Source organism: Puntigrus tetrazona, chromosome 14 (genome assembly GCF_018831695.1).
Source record: "Puntigrus tetrazona isolate hp1 chromosome 14, ASM1883169v1, whole genome shotgun sequence".
NCBI lineage: Eukaryota > Metazoa > Chordata > Actinopteri > Cypriniformes > Cyprinidae > Puntigrus > Puntigrus tetrazona.
The window spans coordinates 13,580,913-13,593,271 of record NC_056712.1 but is presented as its reverse complement, the minus strand read 5'-3'; the positions used below and the strand labels follow the sequence as shown (position 1 = coordinate 13,593,271).

General features: G+C 39.9%; 1 protein-coding gene across 5 annotated transcripts in view; it reads right to left on the bottom strand.

Moving 5' to 3' along the window:
- Positions 1–4,321, bottom strand: part of LOC122358235 (A disintegrin and metalloproteinase with thrombospondin motifs 2) — a 105,673-nt gene extending 101,352 nt beyond the window's left edge. For 4 of the 5 annotated variants that reach the window (XM_043258021.1, XM_043258023.1, XM_043258022.1 and 1 more), the window contains exons 1-2: positions 4,076–4,321; positions 1,734–2,125 (exon numbers count right to left, since the gene is read on the bottom strand). In XM_043258021.1, coding sequence (XP_043113956.1) covers positions 1,734–2,125; positions 4,076–4,160 — 477 coding nt within the window. In that variant the 5' untranslated portion in view covers positions 4,161–4,321. The remainder of the gene's footprint in view (positions 1–1,733; positions 2,126–4,075) is intronic. The other variant, XM_043258024.1, reaches the window with a different exon arrangement.
- Positions 4,322–12,359: the final 8,038 nt, after the last annotated feature.

The window sequence follows — 12,359 nt, the reverse complement described above, 5'->3', positions numbered from 1 at the left end:
ACACAAGTGTGGACATACCTGTGCACAAACACACACACACAGTATATGCAGAAAAGCTCTTCATATGGGGCACATGTACAGGTTATGATATAAAGAGTAATGAAATGCTAGAGGCTATCACATGCAAATAAAACATAAACAACAGACACATACCAACAACAGAAACATAGCGACTGGTGTATATATATATATATATATATATATATATATATATATATATATATATATATATATATATATAGTATGCTGTATATATGTATAGATCATATTTTTATTATATATATTATATAACCTGAAAACACATTACTTTTGGATTTCAAATATACACTCAATGGAATGTAGTTCTTTTTTTCCACAAGGGCTATAATGCATCTACGAGACCAACAGAGCAGACAGCACAGCCCTCAATGGAACTGTACTTAATGTCTACATCATTTATTTGACCTCTTAGTTTAACCTGTTTATGAAGTTTCCTCGCTCTATTTATTTTCTTACTCTCTTTCTTGTGGTATAAAGATGTCAGCCACAGGGGGCGTATGGATCTCATGATCTCTGACAGACTTTCTGAGCTTCTCATCTGGGCCCGTTTACAATTATAGTTTTATTTGAGTAAAGAAAAAAACCTCCAGTAATTAACAAGAGACCTCTGTTCCAATCCTCACATCTGTCGCCGCCATAAACACTAAGATCTCAGTACACACAAGAAGTCACAAAGCACACTCTACAGCTCAGCTATTTATTTGCCTTTCAGCTTGTATTAGGAATATCCCTGGATACTCACAAAATCTATGACTACTGCATGAACTAAAAGAACATTTCAATTTTTTGTTGAAGAGACAGATCCATGGTTTACGGTATGTACTCAGGGCACAAGACAACATTTTACAGTAAAAAGTGACATTAAAGGATAGTTCACTCAAAAAAAAAAAAAAATTGAACATTTCCTCACCCCTGGGGCCATTCAAGATGTTGATGAGTATGTTTTTTATAGGAATATATTTGGAGAGATTTTAGAATTAAACAAATGGCTGACCAATGGATCCCCTGCAATAAATGGATGCCAGAACAAGTGTCCAAACATTTGTTAAATTCACATGTTTAGATCAGATCTGTTTTGGTCTGTGAATATTTCTCTCCTGATTCAGACAGGATGACTTTTGTACTGGAGGAAGCAGTGTTATGGGAAGTTGAAAATGAAGCCCTTAAAGGTGGATTTGTTTGTTACAAATATGCAGCTTTTCACTTCACAAAACATTAATTTATAAACTGAAAGTGTGTTTATTATTTGTGCATAACTGTGATGTTGTTTACAAATGCTTGGACTCTCATTCGCACGGCACCCATTCACTGCAGAGGGTTTTCTGCCTGTGTTGAACTCATTTACATCTTGGATTGAAAAAGTATATATTTATACAATTTTTATTCTTGAGTGAACTACTACGTTAATGTCAGATCTAGTAATCCTATACATAAAGTAAACGACTTAAGAGCACCCTAAAACACCTATGCCAAAGAAATCTATATGTACGTGATAACCCTAATAAAACACCCAATCTGCAAGCTGTTGGATTTTAAGAAGGATTAAACTCTTCTTTTTCATTAAAGCTTGTTTCAGTGATAGCAATTTTGAATCATATCCTTTATATTAGTTTTCAATTACTCTAGAAGGCTATGTGGGAACTTAGTGGACATACTGGACACCACACAACATTAAGGCCAAAGTGACCACTTACCAGGCCATCGCAGTTACTAATAGCTACGGAGGCTCCCTGTATGTCCGTAATGTCACCAACATACATGCAGTCGCTTTTCAATGGCTCGGAGTGCGTGCCGTCGGATTCCTGCCACTCCATCTTGGCTCCGGGAGCCACCAGGCGCGCGTTGCGGTGCAGACGCAGGTGAAATTCCCGGCCGAAGACAGTGACGTTGTAGTAGAGTCGCTCTGGCGTGCCTCCTCCGGACTCATGGTGGGCGTGGTCGGCCGATGCCGCCTCTCTTCTCCAGCGCCTACGGAACTGCCCATCTGCTGGACCAACCGATACCGCATGGGACAGGAAGCGGCCTTCTGCATCAGTAAGAACGGGCTTCACCAGTCCATAGTCCCCCAGAACGTGCTGCAGGGAATCTGCATTGAGTTACACACAAAGATAGTCAGTAAGACAGCACACATCGGTTGTAGTGCCTCAGCATCTATAATGAATGTCACTAGGCTGCATGGCGACTTTCATGTGATGGTTTGCAGAAACAATGTTTCTTATGATTAAATTTAGATGTGTTTATGTTGCCACTTAAAATGCACATTCCTCTTCGTGCAGCAAGTAAATGCACATGAGAAGCAATGGGTCAGATGGGTCCGGGTGAAGAAACACATTAACACTTGTTTGACACCATCATTTTCCAATTTAACAACGGCTGTTTGTGCACAGACTGTGTGAGACTGTATGAAAAGCATGTTGTACTGTCTGTAATAGTACATCTGTCTGCCTCCCGTCATGAAATACCAAGATAAATAAAAATGTATAATTCATAATATGCCTTATTGTTTTCAATGACAGCCAGATGCATGATAGACATATTTTCAATATTGAAATATATCAAGAAGAATCACGACAGCAGAGGGGAAAAACAAAAGTAATTGACTTAAATGATCTCAGATGAAGATCACTCATCCTAAATGAGTGTCGCAAAACCTAGTGAGCAGCCTACAAAAGCAGCATTTTAGGCATCACAGGCACATTCAAAGTCAGCTTGCACTTATCCAAACATGCCTGCGATGCCCATTCCTATAAATGTTGCATGCATCCTTAATTCCCAAATTATTCCACTCACCTATGTTCAATAAAAAATTCTGCACACACCCATGATACCCAAAAACGCCACATGCACCTGTAATACTCAATACCTTATGCACCTCATGCACAAACAAAAATCAGCACTCATCTATGACTGCCAGTAAAGCTCTACACACACGTTAACACCTAAAAATTAATCTCAAAAAGCTTACTTTCCTTATGATGCTTGTGTTGCACACACCCATTATGCCCAATAATACTTAATGCACATGATGCATAAAAATTCTGCACACACCTATGATGCTCAGAAATGGTGCTTAAAAATGCTTCACTTACTTAAAATGATCAAAAATGTTGCATACACCTATGATAACCAATAATACTATATGCAACTGATGCTGCACAAAAATGCTGCACACACCTATGATGCTCAAAAATCCTCCACTCACCAAAGATGCCCACACTTAGGATGCCTAACAATTATTCACACAAAATGCTTCAATTATCTATAACCATCAAAAATTAAAAGAAAAAACATGTGATGCTTAACAATGTTGTAGACAACTCTCTACGTTTTGAGACACAGGCGACATGTCAGTTTAAAGTGATGCTGAGCTTTGCATGTGCATCTCTGAAGAGAGCACTTACTCCTGCATATTACAAGCTCTAATTTTCAAATGACCACTAAAAGTCACCAACAAACATAAAGTTATGGCACAAACAAGTAACCTTGAAATCTTTCTTTTCCCAAATCAGAAGTTCAGGGAATTTTTTGTTGTTGTTTTTTTTTTTTTTTTTTTTTATTACTTTATGCAAAACGCGCATTTTTGTTTAAACGCTCTCAAAGGAGGAGAACAGAGCATGGACATTTTTTTATTTGAAATCAATATCCTGCAATACTTCCGCTCTCAGACAGATCAATATCGCCAGAGCGTCCGTCAAAGATCTCAAACGCGAGGGGAAGGAAAAAAACACAAACACCCAAAACATTTCCACTACACCAGAGCCGCGCTGAGAATTAATTTCAGCAGAACGTGAAACAAACACCACTTCACAACAAACAGTAATGACACAGCGCACGAGAATGCCACGGCTGTTTATGTTTCCTAAAGCTCCATAGAATAATCACAAAAAAATCAGAAATAGCCCGTGCCACAAGTTTCTCTCACACAGGGATGGGGACGGTGCGCAAACATCCAGGTCTGATGCGCACTGGGGTGGTACCGGGCAGGACATCTTGCGATGGGATGGAAGTGTAAATAGGTAAAGACAGGCGCACGTACCTATGCTACTGGAGATATAAAGGCCGTTCGTCTGCAGAAAGATCGGCAGTGTGATTAGGATAGTAAATCCGGCCGCGAAATCCATGGCAGCTCCGAACTGCGCAGGTGAGAGAGACGGACTTTGGGATCCAGCGTGTTAAAGTTCCCTGCGCGACCAGCTACCGCCACGCCAGCAACAGCCGCCCGCAACTTACTGCAAAGTGCACTAGGAGAGAGCGCGTGTCTCTCTCTCTCACACACACACTCTCTCTCTCTCTCTCTCCTTCCTCCCTCTCTCATACACACACACACACACCCTCTCCCTCCTCGCCGACTCTTACTAGGTTTCTCTGTCAACACCTGAATGCGCGTGCAGACGCGTGCGCACGAGAGCTCCACGGTGCCGAGCGACAGAGGGATGCGGAATCTTTAGACACAGCGCGGATATATGAATATTGATATTTCACATTCTTCCGCGTGTAAATAAAAATGTAAGGACGGCAAAGTACACGTGTGGAGTGGCTGCCGAATTTTGCAATTGTCGCTGCTTGACGTCGAAAACTTTTGCAAATGAAATGCTGCTTGTGTGAGGTTGGGTTCTTCGAGACCTGCTCAAACTTTTTGCAGGGCTTCATCACGTTCAGTTACAGCATCATCAGCTGAGCAATAGCGCCCCCTTGAAAAAGCACGCGGACTGTCACTTATTCACAATATTCAGAGGCAGGCACAAGCACCACTTCATCAATACCAAACCAGAAATCATAATTAGCATTATCATTAAATATTAGCCCTAGCTATTTTTTAATTAGTATTTTCAGCGGAAGAACAACAGTGTCATCCAAATCTATATACATAACATTATAAATATCATATTTTATTATGAGCCTCTGTAAAATGGTTAAGATGCCCACTATTAGCCAGATCTCTTTTAGTGCAAAGTCATAATAATTTACAGTAAAGTAATATGTACTGTATGAATGATATGTAATATATTATATTATTTTTAAAAGGCCTTTGGAAGGATACAATAATTTAAACAAATAATAAACAATAAATGCATCTATGCAAGCGAACAAAGAAATAACACATTTATTTATTAATTTATTCTTTCTTTCATTCATTTATTCACTGTACCTTCTTTAAAATACCCTATTTCAGTAGCACTGTAAAAAGTTTATTTTAAGCGTCCTTGTTATAGTGTAATTTAAGTACTAAGTAATATTAATTAACTACATGTAATTAAGATAAGGGCTTGGTTTAGAGTTACTTGCATGCAATCTTGCATATTTATTGTTATTATAACAGTACAAGTACATGTCTTGTGTAACAAGGACACCTTAACATAAAGTGTTACCATATATTGTATAAAAATGCCATTTCAGTGCATTTTGTAAATGTAAACATTACATTTAATGGTTTACCTTATGTTTCTTTGTAATTATATTTCTGAGTGAAAATTGTTACCACACCAGTCAGTGTAGATGCATATAAATATATAGACTATTCAGTTCTTAAGCCGTACCTGATATAATGAAATGTCAGAGCATGTCACTGAGACTAAGATATCCCTATTATTCTCAGGTATAAAAATGCTTCCTTATAATATTCTTCTACGAACGGTAGGATGATATTAAACAAATAATTGACAGTTAGCTCACTTAGAGCATGTCGTTTTGCAGACATGAATTTAGCGTAATTTCAGTAAGAATTCTAATTTCTACTGCATTTATATCAAGAATAGAATTGTTGTGAAAAGGCAGATGAGCAGATAGCCTTTCGAAAATGCGGACAGAGAATGTCCTTGGTAGGGTCAAACACATGGCATCCATTCGTTTGCATGTATTAACATACCTAATGAGCAATGGGACGGATTTTAATTTTGCTCTTGAAAGGTTAGACTCCAGAGCATCAGGTTTAGAGAGTGTCAGAATTAATCTGACATACTCATTAAAAAGCTGCCAGACCCTATAAAAGTATGCTACAGTATTGATAAAAGTACATGGAAACATAAGCTGTTATTGCATATTTGCAGGCAAAAATAAATATATATACGTTTACCTCCATCTTCACCTGCACATCCATAAAGCAATATACATCAAATCAGCGTTTTTATTATATTGGTTTGGCATAACAAGATCATTTATTTCTATAATCTAAACAATTTGTCATCTTAATGAACTGTTTACCCCCAAAAAATGCAGAATTATTGCTTTAAGGGTAAATCGCCTCCACATTGTCACCCTTATCGTTTGAAACAATGTTATAACAAGATAGTATTACATTCATGAAAAGTTTTAACAAGGTTACAAGGCCAAATAAGAAACAATGGTGTTTTTGACCCTGAGCAAATCCACCAGGTCAAAACGATCTTGAGCACACTGCTAGCACAAATAGCTGTGGAATATGTTATGTGTACTTCTGAAACGAGGAAATTCCAAATCAATTTATTCTCATTAATATGCTTATTGTCTCATTACAGTCAAGAATGAGAACATAACAGCAGATTAAACTGATTCTATGGCCATGCTGATGTGAAACCCTGTTCATTCCAGAGATATACAGAGAGGTCAGCTGCAGTGTGCAACAGTATAATTATCAAGCACGGAACTGTGGCAGTGAAATTCCCTTAATGCTACACATTTTTATCAAGCCCAGTAGGGAGGAGTGCAAATGGAGCGTGTGTTTACTCTGAGGCAGGGGATGTGTGTTTCACTGTGTATCATGTTTCTACATTAAGAGACGACTGATGGTTTGATGGTCAATACATTTGATCTTTTCCTTCTCACTTTTCACCATTATCCCCCGCTATTATCTAAACGTCACAAAAGATTCTCTTTCCTTACATGAACACCTCTTTGTGAACATGCTAGTAAAAAGCAGGGATTATTGATAATCAATGTGTAAGTTATATTGTAAATGATCTTGCTTTTTCATTGCTTCATTGGTACAGGAGTAAGTGTTCAGAACGTTTTGTTAATCTATGCGCATATTGTATATATTGTCAAATGACTAGATTAAGTCATCAATTCAATTAAATAGGAAATTGAATAGAAATGGGTCTGATGTATTTTTTTTGTTGTTTTTGCCATTTTTGTATGACCTTAACTTTTTGTTAGATAAGAGCAATCAGTGAAAATTTTATAGAAAGTCCATTTCAAGATTTTTATCTCATAAATCTCAAATTTTGTTCTCTCTGTCCAAAGGTTTGTTTGTTTTCTTTTTTGTTTGTTTTCTTTTTTGTTAGTGCCACAGATTGTATAAAAAAATGTAACAGAGAGCTTTAATCCCATAATACTTTTTACATTTGTTATCTAATCTACATTAATTTATTAATCTCTTATCAAATTTAGACCTTAGCATCATGTAAAAATGCATAATTTCATTTTTTGTATTAACAAAAGTAATAAATCTAATACAACTCATGTAAACTCCATGTCACAAAGTGATAGCACATACAAGTAAATCAGTAATACATCTCTAAAACAGAACCTGGAAGGATGCCAAGACCTGAACATTCAAAAAGTTTCTAAACTTTGTTAAGATTATTTTAGATAGAGAATCAATTTCCAGACAGTGTTAGGACAACGTTTTGAACATTGCACTGAGATCTAGAGGCAAAGAGATCCGTCAGGACAATAATGAGTCATCGACTATAACTAGTGCTGTGTCAGTACTATGATTAGGTATAAATCCTGTCTGGAGGAAGCCACCTTTATCGTTCCGTTGGAATAGGTGCAGTTGCTGAGCAACAACCCTCTCCAATACCTCAGAGATAAAAAAAAGTTCCATATTGGGCAATAATGTGACAGATCACATGCAAGATTTGTTTCTACATGAACATTCAACATGTAATTAGTCCATTGTAATACATCTGGTTAATTGGGCTAATAGGGAAGAGAAATATAAATTGTTAATGGTTTCATGACATTAAGTCATGTTGTGAAGAAAAAAAAAACTGTAAATGTATTTAGCAACATGCATCTACTTTAAAACTGGGGGAGGGGGGATATTTGGAGTATATTCATAGATCCATCTGAAATCTTTATGTTGCATGGAAGAAGAGCATGGAGGACCTTGACCTAAGTATTGAAACATGTAGTGCTGACAGGCAGCAGATCAAAACAAATGAGATCTACAGGATACGGACATAAAGTGAAGATAGCAGGAAGACTATATATATATATATATATATATATATATATATATATATATATATATATATATATATATATATATATATATATATATATACTAACTGACAAACAAAATCATGCTTTCTTCTCAGAGCTGCCATTTTCAATTCAACAGAGGAGCAAAACTTCACAACAAAATAGAAAACCAACAGTCAGTACCCTGGAATGCCAACCATCAGCACTGGAATGTTAATAATAGCCTTTTGAAATAGTTAACATAAAGCATCTGTTCCATCTTTACACATGCCATGGTTAATCCAAGAACAATCCTGGAGTAATTGCATACCTCATGCCATAAGTATTTTTAGACATGAACATTTCAATAACGGTTACATTTTAGCCACATGGGAATGACCTGGCTGCTGCATCCTGTAAAGAAGCAGCATTAGACTTTAATTAGTGAGCTCACCATTCCTTAGAATAGCACAAAGTCAAGTCAAGTCGAAGACCTTGACTGCATCTCCTAACTTTGAACGCCACCAAAGATGATCTGATCTTGCTTACCTAAAATAATAGGCTGTCAGCACAGCCATCTCTTACAGTTAATATAAATACACACAGTTAATATAAAAACACAGCAGTTTAAAAACAAATTGGTTATTAATGTATTCAAATGTAGGTTTTATTGTTTCTCAATTTTATTATTAAAACTTATGTAATGCATTAATAATATGTTTGAAACAGACTGTGCTGGTGTTGAGGATGAGCTCCAATGTCAACGAAAGCCTTCAGAAACCTTACAGGCCTATTATGCAATATGATACAAAAGCATTTATGAATACTTAATGACTGACTAAAAATAATCACCTAAAGTCTTTTAGTGAATGGGAGCCACACACTGAATTCTCCCTATGTAATAGGGATATATGGACGATTCAGGGTCTCTGAAGACCACAGCTCTGCTTCATAGCACTGGAGTGCCACCACATTTTAATTTCATTCTAATCTTCTCTGTTCCACAGGGAGCAAAACATGTAATTAAACTTCATAGAATTGCCCTGCAGCTCATGCAAAATCTCATACAAAAGCCCCCTCAAAGATTGGCAAAATCAAAAGCACTCACCAGCAACGTCTTATATGTACGTATATACTGTACCTCTGGTATTGTACATTTATAAGATCTGTATAAAAAACAATGAAAAAAATTACTTTTAATTTTTGCCATGTCCTATCTTATTTATGACAATAATGTTCCCTTTCAGTCACTGAATGTTACATCATTGACTGACGTTATGGGTCCTGCCTGGAAACCCAATGACCTCTGAGTTTAAGAAGAAAAGACCCATGAGAATTTGAAAATTAAATTTGATTGGCAAGTCACTACATACGGGTATATAAGATGGTGGCGTGCAACCACTCAATTAGATTTCTGCTTTTGTAGCTGATCGCTTCTAGAGCTACAAAAAAGAAAAGAAGAAAACATTGATTATCAGCCTTTCCACATTGGGTCCCGTAGTCCTTCCCCTGAGCAAGCCGGCTAAAAAGAACAATTTCCTACAGCTTCCCACTTATTAAGAATATGTCTCAAGATGTCTTTCCTACTGTGTGCTTTTGGGTGCAGTAGTTTCCCTGCCCAATATGACTACACTCCGAACTGCTCCGCCAGGCCAGTCCCCACAGACTTCTGATCCCTCCCAGCGTTGCTCCCATGGAGCTCCCGAGAGGTGAAGCCGCTCCATCCCACAGTGGACCCAGTGGCTCCAGAGGAGGACAAGAGGTCCCATCACTGCATCAAAGGAGGGGCATTGGGGTGCATTTATGCCCGCAAAACGCGGGCCGCTGGAGGAATCGGGCCCACGGCTCCCGTTCAAAGCCTGTAAGATGTCAGCTCTTGTTGCCAAGGCTTACAGTGCTGCAGGCTGGGTCGCCTCTCCCCTGCACGCCATGGCTATCCTGCAGATCCACAAAGCCAACACACTCAAAGAGCTGCACAAGGGTAGTTTTGACCTGAGATTAATGCAAGAACTGCAACTGATTTTTGCTCTACGAGTGACGAAGAACAGTGAAGTCCCTCGGTCAGGTGATGTCCACCATGGCGGTCCAGGAGCACCATCTCTGGCTGAACCTGGTGAGTGATGCTGACAAAAACGCTTTGTTGACGCACCCAACTCCCAGACCAGCTTTTCGACAACACTATCAAAGAATTTGCTCAGCAGTTCTTGGCAGTACAGAAAGCAGACGGAGGCCATCAAACACATTCTGCCTGGCGTGATTCCAAAGCGCTGGGTGCCAGGTCTTTGTTTGGCCATCACCAGGATGCCCCCAAGGGACCCTAAAGTGGCAACCCCTCAACACTGGCATTGAGCCAGCCCCGCGGGAGAGGGTGCAGCCTGCTCTCAGGCCTCCGCTAAGTCTTCTTGGAAGATCACAAGATCACACCCTGAGATGGGCTGCCCAGAGATGATCTTTGGTGGACATCAGCACCTGTGCCCTGAACCTCGGAGGGAGTGCTGGGGGTTTGATTCATTACTGCCACAGCTGACCCACAAGTCAGGGGTACCCACCCCCTTCAATAAAGAGGAATTTTCCACTTCTCCTGGCCTTATACACAAAGTCCTCCCCTTCGGGTTGTCCCTGTCTCTCAGAGTTTTTACCAAACTAGCAGACGGGACATGGCAACAAAAGGGCCGGGATAAACTAGTCCTTTACCACTTTGAGATAAGGACATCTGGATCTTCAACTATCTTGATGACTGGCTTATATTAGCTCACTTGTTGTGTGAGCACAGGGATCTGGTGCTACAGCACATCAAATTGGAAAAGAGTAAGCTCTCCCCTGTGCAGAGCATCTCCTTTTTGGAGATAGATTTGGTCAGTATGGACCCTGGAGCATACGGCAGCCACAGTTACACCACTCCTTGTTTTACTCCCTGTCCAAGGCTCCCCTCGGCATGGATGTACTGGCACACAATTGGCCCCAGCGTCTTCTCATGTATACTTTCCCCCTCCAGTGAGCCTCCTTACACAGACCCTGTGCAAGATCAGGGAGAACGAGGAGCAGGTTCTGCTGCTTGTCCTGTATTGGCCCACAGAGCCTGGTTCCACGGACCTCATGCTCTTCTCGAAACAGCCCCTCCTTGGAAGATTCCACTAAGAAAGAAGGACATTCCTTCCAACAATTTGGCATCCATTCCCAGATCTATAGAACCTGCTTCTGGACAGAACACGTTCTGAGACCTCTCTGGCCTTCCCAGGTCATTATTCAGGCTAGAGCCCCCTCTACAAGGCAGGCCTATGCTCTGAAGTGAGGTCTGTTTGTTGATTAGTGTTTCACTCATCAAGAGGACCCCCAGAGATTATCAGTCAGTGTTGTTCTCTCCTTCCTACAGGATAAGTTGGAAGGGGGCCTGTCCTCTCTACTTCGCTGCTATTGCAGCTCATCATGTCAACATGATGCAGTGGACGGGCTGTCTTGGGAAGGCATCACCTGATCGTCCCGGTTCTTTAGGGGTACAATAAAAGGTTGAATCCTCCTAGACCACACGCATCATTTCTTCTTGGGACCTTTACATCATCCTTTTTCAGGACTGGGGACCTTTTGAGCTGCAGCTCTGTTGAGCTGAAGTATATTTGTCCTTTCAAAACTACACTCCTGTTCACACTCACTTCCATTAAGAGAGGACAGGGGACCCACATGCATTCTCGGTCAACAATTTGTGCCTTGAATTTGGTTCGCCTGACTCTCACTTTACCTTGAGACTCCCTGACCTGGTTATGTGCCCATGGTTCCCACCACAACCTTTTGAGATCATGTGGTGAACTTGCAAGCACTACTTCCCGGAGGGCCTATGTTTAGGGCAGCTCCTGGAGTTTCCAGGAACTCTGGTGAGCTCTGCCCACGAAGATCTTTCGTCTCCAAACAGAGGTTAGGCTCATTGGATGGTGAATGCCTCCTTGATGACAGTGTACTTTGTCCCAGAGTAAGCAGTGCCCTTTAGGAGTGAGGGATCATTACACTCCTGAGTGTCCCCTCTTGAGTGCTGCCGCAAAGAAATTTCTCTTTAACCAGACATATACACACAGAGCTATGGGCTGCGTGATGCCCAGTATCTTCATGAAATTCTACAGTACTTCATCATTATGAACCCGTGTCCTCCCATGTATTGGGTAATA